Source organism: Hyaloscypha bicolor (assembly GCF_002865645.1).
Source record: "Hyaloscypha bicolor E unplaced genomic scaffold K444scaffold_58, whole genome shotgun sequence".
NCBI lineage: Eukaryota > Fungi > Ascomycota > Leotiomycetes > Helotiales > Hyaloscyphaceae > Hyaloscypha > Hyaloscypha bicolor.
Window position 1 is genome coordinate 15016 of NW_020194560.1, and position 20886 is coordinate 35901.

Here is a 20886-nt window from a genome sequence, read left to right on the forward strand (position 1 = left end):
CGGCGGAGCTGAATGGGAAGTAAATTATAATTGGTTAATAGAAGGAGAGCAGGAACGTGACTGAGCAACCTGAGTAGAGGGTGAGGCGAGGGTGAGTAGCGCCTGAGCAGAGCGGCGATGGTGACTAACCACGTTGAAAGGAAGGGAGGTTTAGATTCGATGAGATTACCTTTGTAAGCAATTGGTAAACTCGAGATAAGCTGACGATTCTCGTTTTGGGACCGAGAAGTAACCAATCTAGGCAAGTACTAGGGTAGGTACAACATCAGCTAGACACTTGAAATTTCGCATTTAGTGGCCTGACCGCGGAATGCGGGCCTGATCAAGTACTTGATGTGACACGACACTCATTAGACATTTGTCTTTGGAAGCTTGACCAGTCTATATAAACCTTCATCGCTTCACTTAAACCCAGCATTTTAAGACAAGACCACATTTCTTACCCATTTATATATATCACCGCCTTTCATGGAGCTTTAGGCATGAAGAGATCTATTATCGCTTTCTCTTCTATAATCTGGATAGCATTAGCTGCGCCGGCCCAAAATGCTACTCTCGTTGAACGTGGGAGTGAAACCATCGTACTCTGTACAGATATTAATTTCGGAGGTACTTGCATTACTTGGACCCAACAAAGTCACTGCTGTAAGTCGGGTATTTCAATCTTTGAAAAAGAAAAAAAAACAACTCACTAACGATGTATAGGGGACTTTCAGGATCCATTTTTGGCCCCTTACAACGATCAAATTTCCTCAGCCTATGCCCTGAGCGACAGTATCGAATGGGTTATGTGGGAGTAAGTCAGAGCTAGAGGATGGCTCACAATGAATTATCTTTTAACATAAAGTAGGGATTATGGCTGTAAGGGTGCAAACATATTATTTGAAGGATCACTTGAGGACTTCAGTGTCTTGAACTTCAATGACAAGACGAGTGGGTTGTCGTGGTGTTGGCCATGTACACCGAGATAGTTTTAGTAGACCTAAGGGAGATATTGAATTATTTTGTACTTATCTCAAACAAATTCTTCTCCGCGTTTTATTTAAAATTTTGTGACCTTTAATTAAAAGCATTTACCAGCAAAGTACTTAGACTCCTTAACCTAGATATTATAACTCTTAATAATTTCTTTACCTTCATATCTTAGTAAAATATCTTATATAATATTTTTAATTTATTTAATTGAAATTCTCCGTTATAGTTTATTTAATAAATTCAAGTAAAGAAAAGAACTTGTTATATACAATCCGTCTCTTCCTCTATAACACAATTCCACCCTCGTCCTCATAGCCCAAAACACACACGTTATTTCATACCCGCTAATACCTCTCTGCCCCGGGAGACCAAATCCCTATTATCCCACGTCTTACTCCCTCCCCCGTTAACAGCAACATCAATCATGGCAGCCGCAAGCTCATTAACCCTAATCATCGGTGCAAAGGTCGCACTGAGGCTATTGAGCAAGCTTCTGTCTTTCGCCGTCACGCCCGAGGGGCGCATGATGTAGACATCCAATCCCTCGTGACCTTTCCCGAACTCCTCAAGTTTGGTTTCTGCTTCACCCTGTATTTACTGTTAAAATCCCGAACGTAGAAGTGACATGGAAAAGGGAAGGGGGAAGGCACTCACACCCAGACGCCGCGATTCTTTCGCGTACGGAAGGTAAATGGGTTTCCCTTCCCTTACAGCGAGGATGCCGCTCGTAAATACGAAGCGGAAATTCTGGGACTCAGGTTTGGGGAGTTGCGAGAAGGCGTTTACTCCTGCGAGGGCGTAGTCGAGGGTTACTTTCCGGGTGGTGTTTGGGTTGGTGGATTTGGCTCCTATGCACCTGCTCATATATCAATATCCCATTCCAGTATCCCAGCAATGAGAATGGAGGTAGACATACCAAATACAAGCATCGGCCCCTGATAACTGTTCCAGAACAGATGGAGTGTAGGTTGAGAAGTCCTCCACTAAGACATTTTTCACCTTTGGATTTGAGGCGAAGGTTGCTGGGATTGGATGGCGGGTGAGTGCGACGACGGATGTGATTGAAGGGTGAGCGAGGGCTTGCGTGAGCACTTCTTGGCCTACGAAACCTGTTGTGCCAGTGAGGATGAGCTTCATGGCTTTTGATGTCATGTGATCTCGAATTTGTGAGTTGTGATTGGAGACAAATGTCTTGAAGTTGTAATTGTGGATCGAATGAGGTTGATGATTCTGAAACAGAAGGGAAAGCAAATTCACCACTTGCCTTTATAATTCGAGGGTATAGACACTCATGTACGTATCAGTCCGTTTCTCGCCTCTTCAAATGACGATACCCCCCTTCTCATGATCGTTGTTCCATTCGTGGAGTGATGGGATTTATCCGATGTGGCTGAAAGCACCCAGGATTTCGGCCGAAGTGTGGCGGCGGGAGAAAGCTGCGCTGTCGACATTCAGCCTCCAACCGAGAGCAGCCAATCCAAAAGACCAGGTCGGGCTGATTTTGACCCGCCCGGTCACATGATCGTGAAACTGTTAAGCCGACTTGGAGATGCAGTGTGACGCATGTTTGTAGCCTTGCTCTAATTGTCGGGGATGCCGACGGGAGAGAATTCTCGTTAGAATCGACTTCGTGACTGCCTTAAAGAGGACGGCGAGATTATATTGAGGATCCGAGAGGAAGGCGATAGATAGCTCGAGATCTCAGAGAAAGACACGCTTAAAGCGAGGAAAATGGTGACAGCGAACGTACGAAATAGGGGTAAGGAGATGAGGCAATAACGGCAAATGAAGAGTGGAAGCGGCAATAAGGGAAGAGGGAGAGTGACACGGATCTGCGACTACGTCTCATCACTGAAGCAAAACCGTACTGGAAAGTAACGGAAGAAAGAGGACTGGTTGACTGCAGTCAGAGTTGAAGCATCGAAGGAAATTAACTTGAAAGCATTGCTCTGTGACATGGTCTCAACCTATTATTACATCCAGTGAACACCATATCCAAGGGAATGTTCCTGACCACGGCCAACCGAGCTCTGTAGATGATCGATAACATCAGAGTGAGATCCTTTATGTGCTTATGAAGAGTATTTTGCCCAGAAGCCTGAGTTTGGGGGGACTTGCTAGAATGGAATTGATGGTATATCTTCCCCCCCTCACAGTATTTACGCGTGTATGGTGTGCTGAGATTCGCATCTGCTCTGGATTCTTGGACTGAAAAGTCGCCCGAAGTCGAGGTAGTTGAGGTCTTGAGGTGTTCTATTTCGCCGCCTCAGCAAGTTGCGAACTTAGTTGGGGGGAGATCGTCATAGTTTTTGGGCTCGTGGCATAAAGATGTACAAGATCTCCGAATCCGTAACTTCAGACGGGTCAAAGATGCGATTGCGGACTTCCGAGATCAACTGAAGATGGTTCGAGCCCGTCGGACTGAGAGATCCTCGAAGGCTTGCCCATACGTCTTGGTTCGCAACATTTCCATGTTCGTTATCCTTGGCGATTTAGTGTGAGGATCCGTGGTTGGATTTGGCGTGCAAATCGGTCGGCCAGAAACCTTCACCCGGGAAATAACCCCCAATTATACCCGTCGCCAGGAGGTGGTTCTGTATTTCAGCTAGTGTGGAGTGCCGTTTGAGGAATTCCGACCAGCGTACGTAATAAGGTCTTGATCCAGGGACCAAGGAGAACCTGGCGCAGCCTGAGTTGTACTCTATATTGGATTTACATTGTATATTCTGCTGGTTTTTGCCGGACAAACCCCACTACCCAAATCCCTCCTGACCGAATTTCAACCTCTGCAGTCGACCCTCACGTTTGTAATCGATGGAATTATCAAGACTTGAAGGTATCTGATTTAATTAGCACTTCAATAAGCCTTGAATCCTACGTCTTCTAATCGTCTAGCTTTTCCGACAACCTCTTCACCCATATCACTGGCGTATTTCTCCAGCTTTTCCCGAATCACATCATCACTTGCGCCCAGGATTCTCGCAGCTAACAATGCAGCATTGATCTGCTCAAGTTAATCTTCTCATCTCCAAACCAAACTCGAGAGTTGGAACTTACACTATTGTTGATCGCCACCGTCGCAACTGGCACGCCCCTGGGCATCTAGCCATCATTTAATTAATCCGGAATTTTCTTGGACTTGAAAGGGGCATTGGAAGCTGAGGAGTAATGCTCTTGAGACAAACGAACATGCAAGGGCCCGAGAAGTTCCCGGGCTCCGAGCTCTCAAACTAACAGTAGTAAATTAGTATGAAAATAAGCTTACCTGAACGATACTCAGCAGACTATCCATCCCATCCAAAGTGCTCCCTTTCACCGGAACCCCAATAACAGGCAGCGGTGTCGAAGCAGCGATCATGCCTGGTAGATGCGCGGCTCCGCCAGCAGCTGCAATGATCACTTTGAAGCCGTTGACGACGGCCGAGGAGGCGAACTCTGTCATGCGGAGGGGTGTTCGGTGCGCAGAGGTGATGGTCACGTGGAACGGGATGCCGAGGGTAGTGAGGAGCTCGAGGCCAGGTTTTAGGACCGGAAGGTCCGAGTCGGACCCCATTGTTACGGCGACGAGGGGTTGGGGGAGTAGTGATGGGGAGGGCGAGATTGTTGATGTGGGGAGGTCCTTTCTCGAGGCTCGCATGTTGTCTGCGAGTTGGATTAGGGGTGTGATCAGGTGTTCGCCTGAGACGATGTTAGCATTAATCTTCCAAATTGAGAGGTACATTGAGGTGAAGTAAGTTCGCCAACCTGGCGAACAAGACTTCCACATCAGTTTCAGAACAGGGAAGTGAAGCATACCTTCAGACATTGAATTCGCAACCACCGTGATATGCCCAATTTTCCTTGCTGGCTTTGACTCCTTTCCATACATATGTAAAGCAGCATTGGGAGTCGCGACAGCACGCTTCATGAGTTCTTTATGCGAATCCTTCGAGGCACCGCCAAGGATGTTCAACATGACAGCTGACGGGAACATAGCGGGTATCGTGGCATTCGGGAATGGTGGCATGATTCCCAGGATCGAGAGAAGTTGCGACTTGTATTGTGAGAATGTCGGGCACGCTTCAATGGTGTAGTGACCCGAATTGTGCGGACGAGGAGCAATTTCGTTGACCACAAGGGCTCCTATATAACGAGTGAGTAAGAAGTGATAAAAAAATAGTGTGAATTTTACCAGTGTCCATAAGGAACATCTCCACTCCGAAAACACCTTTGCCCCAAAGACCTCCAACTGCCTTTCTCGCGAGCTCTTGTGCTTCTCGTTGTACCTTCTTGGACACAAGTCGCGGAGGAAGGTAGACCAACTTGCAGATGCTATCCTCATGTATCGTCTCCACAGCTGGATATGCAACTGTTGCCTTCCCGTCCGTTGAAGCGTCATCCTCAGTTTTCACAACCATCACAGCCAGCTCCATCATGAAATTCGCCCATTTCTCTGCGTATAATCCTCTACCCTTCAATGCATCTAGTGCCTCCGGTATATCGTGTGGGAACTTGACGGTAAAGTTACCCCGTCCATCATATGCATCCTTCTTCGCCTTCAGCATAAATGGATATCCATATTCAAGTCCAATAGCGTGCAATGCACCTGGGTTGGACTCTACTTCCTTTGATGGGACAGTCGACACCCCGTTCGCAATAAAATGCTTCTTCTGTAAGAATTTATCCTGGATCGTCCGGATCGTCTTCCAACTCGGCTGGACCTCCACCTTCTTCATCGTCCTCTTCCCATCTTCCCCAATAACCTCGACGCCCTCTGTGGCAATATTTTCAAGCACATATGTATTCACATGCTCAATTTCCACGGTCAGGATATCCACTTTCCTCGCCAGTTCGAGGATCTTCTCCTCGTCGATGAAGGACCCATCAATGTGCGCGTTCTTCGCATTGACTTGTTTCGCCGGAGAGTTCTCGGCGTCGAGTATGAAGACTTTGATTCCGAGGGGGTTTGCGGCTTCGCAGAGCATTTGCCCAAGCTGGCCGCCGCCGAGGAGTCCAATCGTACGGTCCATGGAGGGGTTCTTGCGCGTTGTTAGAGTGAAACGAGAGGATGTTCTGGGCCGATGGGAGGTTAGAAAACTAGTAGAATGTCGCCATTCAAGGAGGGGCTGACGCGGGTAGTTTGAAATGCACTACTTACATGAATTGGTCCTGATCATGGTAGGAAAACGCGGAATGTCGTGACCTTTTCTTCCAAAATGAAGAATTTTGACCTTGCCGGATGAGGATAGTTTGGCCGGCAGAATTCAGCTCACCGCTTTGAAAGTACCACTGCCTTTCTATGTCAGGTGATCTTACATCTCTTCCTCTTCTCCTCTTCCTAGCCTTTGACTTTGGGAACAATAGGTCTCAACACAAAGGTGGTAGAATCTTCGTAAAACTACTGAGGCCATTAGCGGGCTAGCGGACAAAACCGAGAAGCGAAAAGTGATTTTCTGATTTTCTGATTTTCGCGCCCACCACACCTCACTAAAAAAAAAAAAAGTACAGTATACACGCCTTATTCTCGACTACTCCTAATCCCCCCTTAGCTTACGTAGTCCGTAAGGCAAATCCTATGAATTACAAGGCATATCTCCATCTCTCTTACTCTCTATATCCTCTATACTACCTATATTACTCGAATTATCTATATCTCCTTTATCCCCTTTTCCTCTAGTATCCTTACCCTCCTCTACTATAACCTTTTTCCCTATTATCTTCTGACCTTATATCTGTTTTTATACTTGCTTTCTATATCTTATAGGCAGTCGAGGCTTTAATATAAAGGGTTTTATAGATATAGAGCAAGGCTTTCCAGACTTGGTAGGATTAGTATTAAGTTAATAGAAAGTATAGACTTTACTATTATTATTATATCTGTAATTTATATAAGTACTATTAAATTTGCCTTCTATAACTATATAGTATTTAAAAGAGCCCTTTAGTCTCTTCTTATTACTATAAGTAATATAAGCTTAAGAGAATTCGGTTCTATAAGTATATACTAAGCTTGCCTCTAGATTTGCCTTGCCTTTCTCTAATTCCTTTAGCTCCCTGCCCTAGTATAGCTCTATTTCTCTAACTTTAGCCTTATTATTAATTTGCTTTACTACTTTAATAGTATTATTAGATAGTATAAGAAGATTAAAGTATTATTATAAAAAAGGAAAAGGAAGTTATATATAAGAAGGAAATTAAGAAATAGAAAAGTTTATTAATTAAATATATTAATAAAAGAAAATATTATAAACTAAGTCTGAATTATTAGAAAATATATTATAAATATTATCTTTTTACTTATTTATAGCTTTATTATCTTTTCTATTACTTTTATTTTTACTAAAGCTATTACTTAAAGCTATATTTAATATGTTTTTAATAAAGAAAAGCTTTAATAATAGTATTATATATCGGAATTAAAGTTGTTTTTAGAAAGAAGTTAAAGTTAAGATTAAGGCTAAGATTAAAGCTAATATAGTTATATTTTTATTATTTATCTTTAGGATATAAAGATATATATTTAATATAATTATTTAAACCCGAATAAATTCATAATAAATAATATCTAAAAATAGAAATATTAGTACTTAATAGCCCTAGATTAAATATATTTAAATATTAAAAAAATTATAATTTTAGGTATTATAGTTATAAAAATAAAGATATAAATATTTTTTCTTTTACTAACTTATAAAAGCTAAGATATATTAATAATAATTAAACTATATTTGATTTATATAATTAGCTAATTTATTTTACTAATTATAAATAATTCGAAGTAATTTAAATTTCCTTAAATCTCTATATATAATTTATTATATAAACTTCTATATTTCTATATTTAGTAATACTATAATTATAATTTTTAAATAAGAAAAATTCTCTTATTCTAGTATATATAATTATATTTATTTCTTATTTTTTAAATATATAGTTATTAAATTAGAAAAGTTTAAGAATTCTAAATAATACTTTTTTTTAAGAAATATATATTTATAATAAATAGTAAAAATAAATATAGAATTATATAATAATATAATTACCTTATATTAATAACTTTATTTTTTATAAAATTATAACTTTATTTTATTTTTATTTTAAAATCTCTATTCTTTTTCTATATTTTTTTAATTTTACTATTAATACTAAAAGCTTCTATTCTTTATTAATATCTTCTCTATTAATACCTTTATTAATACCTTTATTAATACCTCTATTAATATTAAGAGCTAGTATCTAATTACCTTATAACTTTCCTTTTCTCTTTCTTACTTCTTCTTATTTCTCCTTATTTCTTCTCTAAACTCCTTTTCTAAACTCTTCTTTCTTTAATACTTCTTCTATTAATACTAATAACTAGTATCTAACTGCTTTATAATCTTTTCTTTCTTCTCTAAACCTTTCTAAATTTCTTCTCTAAATCTTTTCTTTAAATCCCTCTTTCTTTAATACTTCTACTAATAATACTAAAAGCTAGTACCTAATTATTACTTCCAGATTACTTTTATTTAGAACTCTTATACTATAAGTCTTTAACCTACTTGCTTTTTAGAAAGCTAAATTTTAGATCCTTTTTCTCTTTTTCTAATATCTCTTTTTCCTCTTTTCTAATACCTCTTATATCTTTAGGCCCTTTAGGAATACTTTTTCTTAAACTTCTAAAAAAGAGGCTAATTCTTATTTAGATTTCTTTAAACTTTAATATCTCTTTTTCTTTTCTAATATCTCTTATATCTTTGGGCTCTTTAGAAGTACTCTCTCTCAAACTTCTAAAAAAGAGGCTAATTCCTATTTAGATTCCTCTAAACTTTAATACTTTCTCTCTTTCTTTAATACTTATAAAAGCCTTTAGGCTATTACTAAGTACCTCTATTCTTTATCTTAGAATATATACTAACTTATTTTTATAGGAAATAGCTTTTTTTCTTCTAATCTCGATTTTTTTAATATATACTTCTTGCCTTTAGACTATTTAGATATCTTCCTATTTACTTTTATAAAATATATACTAATTTATTTTTTAGTTTCCTTTATTTTACTTCTTCTTTAATATTACTATATATATATCTAGTTAGTACTAGTTCTTATAACTTATAATTAGGCTTTTTATTTATTAAATACCCGGATATTTTATTTTTCTTTTATTATAAATTAAGACTTAAATAGTATTTATTTTAAGTATTTATATTCTCGGATATATAAAACTCTTATAAATCTTTTAGAATTATAAACTAGCCTATTTTAGTTTAGGGAAGCTTTCTTAAAAGTATTTCAGGAATTATAGTATTTATTATAATCTTTTCTAAAGATTAATATAATATGAGTATTTCTAGTTTATTTTCTTTTTATAAAGTAAACTATTACCCTAAATCTATATAAAAGTCCTAATTATTTCTTAAGTTAAAGTATAGGTATTTCTTATTTCTATTAAATTAGGTATAAAGAATAGCAGGTACCTTTAGACTAGACTATAATATTAGTTAAGTACTAAGACTTCTTATACCTATCTTATAAACTTATAATTTAAGATATATTATATTTAATAGGGCTTCTATATCTAATTACTTTATATTAGAGTAAAATATCTTAGTATTATAATTAGAGAAATTCTGCTTTATAATTTTATTTATTACTTATAGATTTTCTAGCTAATAAGTCTTAGCTAATAGCTAAGAAACTTATTAGCTACTTTATCTAAAGTCTTTAGGAATAGGAAATTGCCTTAATAAAGACTTAGTATTAAAAATGGATTTAACTAATTAATCTAAATAAGGAGTTTATAATAGGAATCTCTATATCTGGATAATTTTATATAATAAACTCAAGTTCCTATTTCTAGTTATATAAGTTATAATATATAATAAACTTAAAATTTTCTGGCTTATTAAAGCTTGGGTTATTTTTAGAAGAATTAGTAAGCTTTTTTAAATAAACTTATTAAGGCTTTGGTTTTTAAAAGTATTAGTCTAGCTTTCTTATTTCTTTTTTAAGTAATAGTTTAGCTCTTAGGAATTATATATAAATATTAATAAAACAAATATAAGAATATATTATATATGTTTTCTAAATAAATTAGAATAGAACTTATAGGATTCCTGTAATATTTATATTAAATCTATAGTACTAGCTAGTAAAGACTTTAATAACTTTAATAAGACTTGAATTACAAGCCTGGCCCTTAGATTTCCTGCTTAACTTAAAGATTAAGTAGTTTATAATAGGTTATTTATTATAAAATATATTATATTCTTTTCTTAAAAAGTATTAGATACTAGTAATAGTCCGGAAGCCCTAAAGTCCTTAAGACTCTTTATAAGTTTCGGGCTTTAGGGCTTTTCTATAGCTAGCTAATTATATAAAATTATATAACTATATAAGTCCGGTATTAATATCTTTAATTAGTAACTTTATATATAAATATAGTATGATTTTTAGTATAGCTAGTCTAATATATTATATATTTATATATAAATACCTGTAATTTTATTATTATAATATAATATATTCTTAATATAAAAATTTCTTTATAATTCTAGATTTTTAGAAGCCTTTTCTATACTAAAGGCAAAGTATATAATATAATTTAGGTATTAAACTCAAAAGGCAAAGAATTATAAAGGCCCTAATAATTATAAAACTTTATAAACTTAAATAGATTTAAGTATTATAAAAGTATTAAATTTAGTAGCCTGACTTTTAAATTATATAAGAACTAATTAAAGAGTATTACTTTAAAGTATTAATTCTAAATTCTAAATATATATATATTTATAAGGAAATAAGACCTAAAATAGTACTAAGCTAATTATAAGATATAGGAAAAAGTATATTAGATATTAGGCCTATTTTTTCTTAATTACCTTAATCTCGGTAAATATTTATATATAATTTATTAGACCTTATATAATAGGTTTACTTAGGAGAAATAAGGTTAATTAGCCTAGGAAATTTAATAATAATAGTTAAACTTCTGTCTAGTATAATAGGTAAAGTACTAGTAATAGCTCGAATACTTTAAGTTTTACTTATAAAGCTAAAGATATTATATCTATTAATTCTTTATATCTAATAAGGAAAAGAAATAATATATTTATATCTTTAATATACTTATTATTATAAAGTAATACTAATATGGTCTATAAGATTAATTATAGTTTTCTTTACTAGAAAAAAAAATAGTAAAATTAAAAAAGGATCTAATAATTTATTACTATTATTATTATTAATAGCTTTAATATTATTATTATTATTATTAGGATTAGCTTTAGTAATACTTTTTATAATACTTTCTATATTATTTTATAGCTTTTAGAGATTAGTAAATTAAGAAGAATCCTAGTATATATAAGTTAATTAAACCTAAAAATAAAAAAGAATTTATAAAAGAAATAAAAAGTAGGAGCCAGAATTAAAGAAAAGAATTATATATATATTTTTATTTACTTACTAGTTTATTAAATTCCTTCTTATTCTTAAAGTCTTATACCTATACTAGTAAGTAATATTTTCCTGGGCTCTTTATATCTTTTTAGTTTATTATTTAATTTCCTCAAGTTATTATATTTTCTAAGTATTTTCTAGCTCTTTATAAGTAATTTTAAGATAAAGATCTTTATATAAAGTTTCTTTCTAAGTATTTTCTAGCTTTTTATAAGTAATTTTAAAACAAATATCTTTATATAAAGTCTTATTCTAGTATAAAATAAGGAAAATTATTTAGATATTCTTAGGGTCTAGATATATATTATAGTAAAAAAGATTAAAGATAGTTTAAATAGAACCTAGTAAAACTATAAGTTCCTAGGCTCTTTTATTATTAGAACTAATATAGAATACTAGTTTATTTATATTATTAATAAATTAATAATAATAGATAGGTTTACTAATATAAAGAAAGAAATAAAAAAGTAGCTACTAAGAAACTATATTAGAAAGAGTAAAAAAAACTCGATTATTTATTTCAAATTAAAAGTTACTTATTAAAAAACATTTATTAGAATTTATATAAAGAATCTAGTAAAATGTAATATATACAGGGTCGCACGTGACTTAAGGGCATGTAACGAACCTCGGATGTTACAAGTATTAATTAGGGAGATTAGAGGCCCTTCGACTTTATAACTAACTACTATTTATATTATAAGTATTAGGCTTATAAATTACTAATTATATATATGTTATCGGGGCCTCCTATTTAGAGGGGGCTTCCCTAGACCTTATAAGAGAGACAGAGATTAGTTCTATACTGAATTTAATACTATGGTTTTATAATTTACTAATTTATTCTATTGTCTTATTACTTACTAACAAATACCTCATATAAAAGAAATAGAAGAAAACTTATTACTAACTTCTTTAGAAAATTAGATAGTTCTTTACTTAGCTCTCTAATTCTTTATATTATTAAATACCTACTTATAGAAAACTAGTTATAAAACTATAGTCTATAATTTTATAAGACTAGATCCGGCTATATTTTGATTTATAAGACTTTAAAGGGCTTTAGATAGCCTATTATTAATATAAGAAGCTATGGCCTAGATAATAGCCTGAGTAATTCTTATATTTATAGTTTATTAAGCTTATATAATAATATAAGTATTATTAGAAAAGTAGTTAGATTAAGTAATATGGCTTATAGTAAAAAAAAATATAAAAGAAAGTAGTTATAAGGCTATTAGAATAGGAAAAGCCTGGGGTAAAGCAGAACTAGTATCTAGTAGCTATATAATAATAGTAATTAGAGAAATAAATATAATAAATATTTCTAGAAAAAAAGATATAAGATAAGAATACTAAAAAAAGCTAAAGATCTAAAGTATTTTAGATATAAAAAAAAGAGTAAATATAAACGGAATTCCAGAGCTATAAGATTCAAGTTTACTAGTATTACTATTCTAGGTAAGTAAAGCGGCGGCCTTTATATTATATTTATTATTAGTAAATTAATAGAACTTATAATATTAGATATTACTATACTAGTATTTAGCTATAGGATATATAGTATTAGGGCAGGTTTTAAGAAATAGTAGTACTATTTTAAGAAATAAGAATTTAAGAATATAGAATATTTATATAATAAATAAACTTAATAATTCTATTAGTACTATTCTTAAAAATAAAAATAAAGTTTTAAAAATAATATATTTAATAATAAATAATACTTATCTTAATATATCTAGTTATTTTATAATTAGCTTATTTAATTACTTTATATTATTAGGAATATTACTAATAAAGAGCTATTTCTAGATAAAGTCCTGGATTATTAGGAACTATATAGGTATTCTTCTAGCCTATATATTATTTATATACTTTATATTTATTAGGATAACTTACTTAAGAATCCTATTTCATATAATAGTAATATTATATTTACTAGTTAGCTTCTCAGACTCTCTTAATATTAGTAGCTGCCCTGAGGCTATATATGTCCGGACTATATATTAGAACTAGTAATAAGCTTAAATATATAGTTAGTTACTATTTCTATTAATATCTTTTATATAAATATTAGCTATATTTATATTATAAAATATAAGCTTCTAATAATACTATTCTAGTATTTCTTTTAATAGAAACTCATTAATATCTATATTAGTATATAAGTAAACTATTTATATAAAGTTATATAAGGTTATATTACTTACTCTAAACTAAATAATTATTAAGAATTATATTATAAAGCTCTATATTTATAGAGTAATTCTAGTATTATATCTTGCCTAGGGGCCTTATATATAGTCTAAATAGCTTACCGGCTACTATATTAGACTTAGATTTGTTTTTTCTAATCTTATAGATATTTTACAAGTCTATAAACCTATATATCTTATTTTAGATCTGCTATATATAAAGTACTAGTAAAGTAATCCGGTCTTATAGGTATTAGTAATTATAACCCCTAGTATAGGCCAGTTCCTAAAAGTAGTTTTATATATACTAATTAGAATTAGTTATATAATCCGGTATTATAATACTAGACCTAATAGCCTTAATAAAAAGTAGTATAATTATTAGTATCTAATACTTTCTCCTAATAATAGAAAGAATAAGAGGCAGATATAGAGAAACGGAATTACTTATATACTACTAGTATAACTAGCTTTTCTAAAGCTCCTACTACTAGAATTCAATTTATTAATTCTCGGTACTTTTTCTAGAAATAAAATAGTTCTTTATATATATAACTAATAAATTAGCTATCTATAAGAATATAAAGTATACTTTAGTAATAAGAGAGAGTTTAGAGCCTTAATTAGCCCTAAAGAAATAAAAGCAATAGCCTATTTAAGTATAAATCTAAAGATACTATTATATAACTAAATAAGTAATCTAATTAGAGATTCTAATATATATCTAGATAATATTATATAAATAAGTATTAATATAAGTATATATCTCGATCTTAAATAGTAATAGCTTATTATATCTATTAATTAACTAAATCTAGTCCGGTTTAGATATAATATATTTTTCTTTCTTAAACTATATCTATTATATTTATAGTATAATTATTTCGGGATCTAGAAGTTATAATATTATATATAAGCTCTTTCTATAAATAATAAAATATATTAGTAAATAAGGCCCTAACCTTCTAAGCTAGGGCAAAATAGTAAAGTATAAAAAGACTAATTAGGTTATTAGTAAACCTTATTAATAGAAGTATATATATAAATACTATTATTTATAACCTATAACCCGCCTATTATTTAGTTTATTCTATAGTATTATAAATAGTTACTTATTTACTACTTACTTATTTATTATAGTTATATAGTAAATAAGACTAAGCTTCTTATATATATAAATAACTCTAGTAATTAAAGCTATATAGCTATAATTCTTAAGATTCTTAAGTATTTCCTTATTTATATCTCCCAGATAATATAGAATTATAATCTATATATAAAGAAAAGATATATCTGCTATTTAAGTATATATTTAGATATTCTATTCTTATAGTTACTATTAGATTATATATGAATTAACTAAGATTTTATATAAATCTTTTAATCTATTTATAATTTCTTCTTAATTAATATTTATATAAGCCTATTTAGTAATAGCTTTATAATATAATAATAGATTTATTAAAAGTTATAGTATTATTTTAATAAAATCTACTAAGTTATTTAATAGGAATTAAGTTTAAGATATACTTTACTATTATAATATACTTTTTAGTAATATAAGTACTAAAAAAACTCGAGTAATATTACCCTTATATAATTTTATTAATTAATTACTAAAAAAAAAGTAATTAGCCAGCTTCTTAGTTATTTTAATAGTTTAAATTTTCTTATTTCTAATCTCGGGGAATATTAAGGAAGTTATTAGACCCTATTTAATAGCGTTATTCTAGAAAGCAATGATTGCGCAGAGATGCAGAAGCTTCGATTCGAGATCGCAATTTATTGGCACTCGTTGTCGTGGAAATGTTTGGCGATGAGCTGTCGATAGTAGGCAATGATAATATTTACGAGCTTCGTTGCCAATCAACCACCAGAACTTCGGAAGATCTCCAGGGTGCGCTAGCTACGGGCTCCTTTAAGGACGATGCTGCAACTATAATTTTTTTTCGCAAAATCAAAATTACGATATTTTAAAAATGTGCTATTATTAATAGTCTAGCTAATTTCTATGGTAGAATACAATTAAAACAGTTAATCTATATGGTGTTTTATTATATTCCATGGTAGGAATGCAATAGGGTAGGAAAAATTAATAAAATGCACGTGATATGCCCCCTGGCCTACTAGCTATCTGGTATACTTCGTTTATACTTTTGTTCCTATATTATTATTTCTAATACTATTAATCTATTATTATTAAACTCTTTATAATAGGTCGTTTTAAGATTAATATTATGTGCTATTAAGCCCATATTCTTTATTTAATTGAGCAGCAGCTATTATATGAGACTATTGTGGAGAGGTTAAAGCATGACTTTGACGTTGATATTTCCCTGAGAATACTATATAGTAGGCTTTCCGAATGGAAAACGCCCTCTAAACGTTTAATATTTAATCCTTTGCCGCAGGTGAAGGGTCTTATTGCCTGGTTCTTTTGTAATATCCATATGACTAATACTAATATACTTACTAACCTCCGGAGCTTAGGATATGACATTCCTAATCTATAACTATTATAATAAGCTTGCCGGGCTATGGGCCTTTGACGTCAAATGCTTAATTCGCAAGTTAAGCTAGAAAAGGAGTAATTTTGCCATATCCTCAAGTAATATATAGTGGATAAAGGCCCATAAGGTAATACTAGAAGTTATGGCTACCGGCTTCTATATACTTATCTTAACTCTCTAGGGAATGGCCAGAAGTTTTCTAGAAATAGAATAGCTTCTGTAATATAGGAAATTAATCCAGAAAGTATATAACATTACTCGGAAAAGATAAAGGCAGCTAGGGGGAAATATAATATTTATGGGCCGAACTTTGTTTGGTCTATTAATGGCTATTATAAGGTAAGTATAGTATATACTTAACTTCAAAAATTATTATCTCAATAACTACTAATCCGTTTACTTAGCTATGATTTTGTGGGATTGAGATATATACTAGTATTAATGCCTATTTATGGTTCGTACCTTGGATTTATATTAGAATCTCAAATGGTTATGCTATAAGTAGTAGTATTTCCTAATTCGGTATAAATATATCCCCTTGAAAATGCCAAAATTCACTTAGTCGTGATTCCGGCTATGTAATTCTATAGTATTATAGAGAACTAGTTATTTGAAAAACCCTTAATTTAGGTAATAAACCCCCTAAATCTCTATACTATATTCTTCTTTAGGCTAATTAATATTATACTAATATATACTTACTTATACTACTTTCCAGGTTACTATCCTAGTATAATACCTTGACTTAGTAGACGAAATAGAGGTTATTCCGCTCTATATTCAATTGGATAGAGGATGCGAAATACCTATAATTACTAATATCTATTATATCCTCTATAAAGCAATATACTAAATAAGGGGTATTAATCCATATTAGTTCTCAGATCTCTATTAGTTCGGGACTAGTATAGCTAATTAATGAATTGAGGCATGGTGAGGGCAAGTTGCGAAGGTAATTTATCTATACTAATCCCATATAGACTTATTTAATTAGCTAATATTATATAGGATATGCTAAATAAATGGAAGATATTTTTCAAGTAACTATACTCTCAAAGGCTTTACTCCCGTAAACTTCTCCCTGACTATATTACTATGCTTTTTGTCTATTTACTTATTATACGGGAGTAAACTAAGGAGTTTGTCCGGGTTTGGAATATTTATTTAATTAGGAAATAGCCTAATTATCTATATATTATCCCTAGTTAACTATTCCAGAACTATATGTTTTTAGAGCAGATAGGGGTTAGGGACTACGGGATTCCTATTAATATTAATAAACTAAACGAGCTATATAAAGGATATGCTAGCTATAATAAAGACATATATTTACCAGAGGTTATACTTGAGTAGTATAAGCAAGAGCTTAAGAATGCCGGCTTTATATTCCTAATTATGGAGTTTATATGTGACTTAAATAGGGATCTGAATTACCTGAGTATATATATATATCTAAGGGAGTCAATTAGTAACTACCTAATTAATACGAAGAATACTTGTCTAAAGCTAGGGCTTTTATTAATACCTAAGGGTATATATAATTAGAATTCATTACCAGAGGTAGCTATGGGACTAGAAGAGGCAAGGCTAAAGAATTATAATAATTAAGATGGCATTTAGTTTATTAATAAAGGGAGAGACGCTAGCTATAGAGATAAAGATCTTACCTATATTAGCTCTGACGACGAAGCGAAGGTTAAAGATAATGCGGAGGATACTAGATTTACTATAGATAGTATTACTTTTAATAGGGCAAATAGTAATTAGGTTATAAATAGTCAAGAATATAGATAGTTTATGGATAATGGATATATATCTGAGCCTAAAGCAGAGGAAGAGAATAATCTAGAAATTCCTCCTGTAAATATTAGTCGGTTTACCCGGCCTTAGAAAGGCTAAATAGGGACATATTAATATATATCCTAAAGAAAGAACTAGCTAAAAATATTAATTTTTGGTAAAGCAATTAATTATAGAAGCTAATAGTAGTCTGCTTAATTAGTTAAATTCATATAGTTATAGGTAGTTTAATGTCAAAAGATTATATGATTCACCTTATTAGAAAATTAACCCTTGCCTCTTTATTTTCCATACCTCCTATAATTATTTTATTAACTTGTTATTTTAGTAGTAAGAAGTTTATAGTATAGATCAAATTCTCCGTTAATACTAGCTCTATTAAATTAATAGTTCTTGAGAACTTTTAAAGTAATTATAAGATATATTTGGTGAAAATATCTCTTTTTATATGGAATTTAGTTTCTCTCCCTTAATTTCTATAGCCCCTTACTTAATATTCTATAGCCCCTAGTATAAGAAACCATAGTTTATATAGGAATAATATTAGGGATAAATAAAATATGTCCGAATTTAACTTGTGCTAAGGGGTATTCCTTATAGTCCTTCTATTTACCTCTTTTTATATATTAGTAATACGCTACTATTAATAACCTCTAAAATAAGTCTCTAATATATAAATTCCCTAGGGAAAAAGTTATAGGGGTATGGGCTAAAGGGTTAAAATAATATTAATATATTATAGTTCTATCCTGCTACTTGACTTTATATTACTATTTACTAAACTATAGATTTATTAGCTATACCCTCCTTCTAATATTTAATTATAAATTAGATCCTTATTATATTATCCCTAAACGTTTTTAATAAATAATCTCAATCTATGGAACTCTTATTTTATACGGGAGGTACTATATCCCCCCTCTATAATAAAGTGTCTACTATGTGGTGCAATTAACCTAGCTACTTTTTCTCCTGCTCCTATTACTCCTATTTTAGCTATACCGACTATTATATTAGATAATATATCATTTTCTAGTCAAACTCAACTTTAGAATACTGCCGCCCAGCTATTAAGAGACCAAGGGGTTAATATCTTAGCTAATTCCTATTCTTTTTACTATTTCTCGGGTATGGATCTCTCAGAGGAGGTTCTTGAATCAGAAGTATATAAGAGGAGATAGCAGGCTAAGCTCGAGCGTTTAGAGCGATTACGTGATAATTTCTATTAGGAAGCTCAGGGCGAAAGTATATATCTATTTGTTTAACTCCTATATTAATACTAATTTTATTAGGTTTAGTCCTTAAAAGGGGTAAAGCCCTTGGTTCCCTTACTCTCGGCCAGGGGGCATGTGTAAGGGCTTTTAGTAAGAGTAAATCGCCGATTCCTCCTGCTCCTATTATCGAAAAACGATATAAGGTCCTTATTTCTATTATACTATGTATATATGAAATAGAAGAACTAGAGAGTAGCTTTACTGGGAGGAGTATACCTATTTTAATTACAAAGAAGTTCCTTAGCTTAGAAGAGTATTAGGAGGCTCAAAATATTCAAATTGAGCTATAGATAGTAGAATAGTTTAATACATATGTAAAGCTTATTTATAGAAATATATACCTCTTTGCTAATATAATACTTTATTATAGTCAAGAACTATTATATAAGGAGTTTGCTATATATTTAGCCAAGGCTTTTTTATTATTAATTCCGTTACTTGAAGACTAGGAGCTTAATTAATGGATTATGATCTTGGAATACGTAAATGGGGTATCTTTTACTACTAAAGTAAGCTATTATTTATTAGTATCCTAATATAATTAGTACTAATATAATTAGGTATGGCCAAAGGATAAAAACAAGAGGATCGACCATGTGACTAATCTGATATATGGAGCTGAAAATACTATTAATGGCTTATTATCCTATTTTAGCTAATTAAATAAGAGAATGCCAAAGCATATTTATCTTGTATTTGATTAAGATATTAATAAAATTCAGGCAAGAGACGACGAGATTCAGGATGAGCGTGAAAGAAGGGATGGAGAGATGCCTTACCTCCTAGATTTTAGCCCCCTATTAGGAGACTCTCCCGATATTACCCCTAACGTAGTATCTATATCTATAGTTATATCTATGGCATCTTCTTTACCTGCTTTGACTCCTAATTAATAGATCGAAGCTATATGGGAGAAGGTTGCTTCTTTAAAGAATTAGTTAGGTAATGACCTGAATTCTGACGATTTTAATTCAGACGATAATATGCCTATGCTAGAAGCTAGAATTACGGTTTCTCCTGCTCCTGTTCCTACTCCTGATCCTACTCCTGCTCCTGCTCCTGCTCCTGCTTCTATATCTAGTAAGTTAATAGATTTAAATATACTAGTAGATCTGACGTTTTTACTAGCGTTTGCTCCCGCTCCCGCTCTATCCACTCAACGTCCTCTGAAGTCTATATTAAAGAGGAAGCGGGAGGTGATTATATCAAGCGATGACGACGATAATTCAGATCTTGACGATAGAGAGAAGGAATTACCAGGGGATAGTGATTATAGGCCGGGGAATAGGTGTAGGGATAATCGGGGGCAGTTCAAAAAAGCGAGAACAGAGTAATACTACTGGATACATTTGACTATAATGCATGGGAGTTGCGTATTTGGCCATAATTAGGTGTGTTTTCCATATAAAATGTGGCCATTAAATAAATCGCGATTCATCATAATTTTGATTTTGCGAAAAAAATTATAGTTGCAGCATCGTCGCTAAATCAGCCCGTAGCTAGCTAGCTGTGGGCCTCAGTAAAAACGGCTGATTGCCGAGAAATTATCCAGGTGAGATTTTCTGTTCAAATTTGAGGATATATGAGACAGTCTTCAGATCTTTTGTTTTGGTTAAAACTGTGAGCAAATGCACCATTCGCAGATCTCTTACAGTCTCACTCAGACAATGACACTTATAGAAGTTTAAATTGGCTTTTTATATGCTGGCGAGT

General features: G+C 32.0%; 2 protein-coding genes across 2 annotated transcripts; both read right to left on the reverse strand.

Annotated features, from left to right (window-relative positions):
• Positions 1-1247: 1247 nt before the first annotated feature.
• On the reverse strand, positions 1248-2442 carry K444DRAFT_662988 (uncharacterized protein). The gene is made up of 3 exons (XM_024886767.1): positions 1892-2442; positions 1630-1831; positions 1248-1563 (listed from the first exon to the last, which is right to left on the reverse strand). The coding sequence occupies exons 1-3, from the start codon at positions 2125-2127 to the stop codon at positions 1306-1308; spliced, it is 696 nt and encodes a 231-aa protein (XP_024737473.1). The 5' UTR covers positions 2128-2442; the 3' UTR covers positions 1248-1305.
• A 1390-nt stretch (positions 2443-3832) lies between these two features.
• Positions 3833-5984, reverse strand: K444DRAFT_629073 (Phosphoribosylaminoimidazole carboxylase; the record flags this gene model as incomplete). Its single annotated transcript, XM_024883002.1, has 5 exons — positions 3833-3979; positions 4033-4077; positions 4241-4653; positions 4771-5097; positions 5147-5984. The coding sequence occupies 5 exons, from the start codon at positions 5982-5984 to the stop codon at positions 3833-3835; spliced, it is 1770 nt and encodes a 589-aa protein (XP_024737474.1).
• Positions 5985-20886: the final 14902 nt, after the last annotated feature.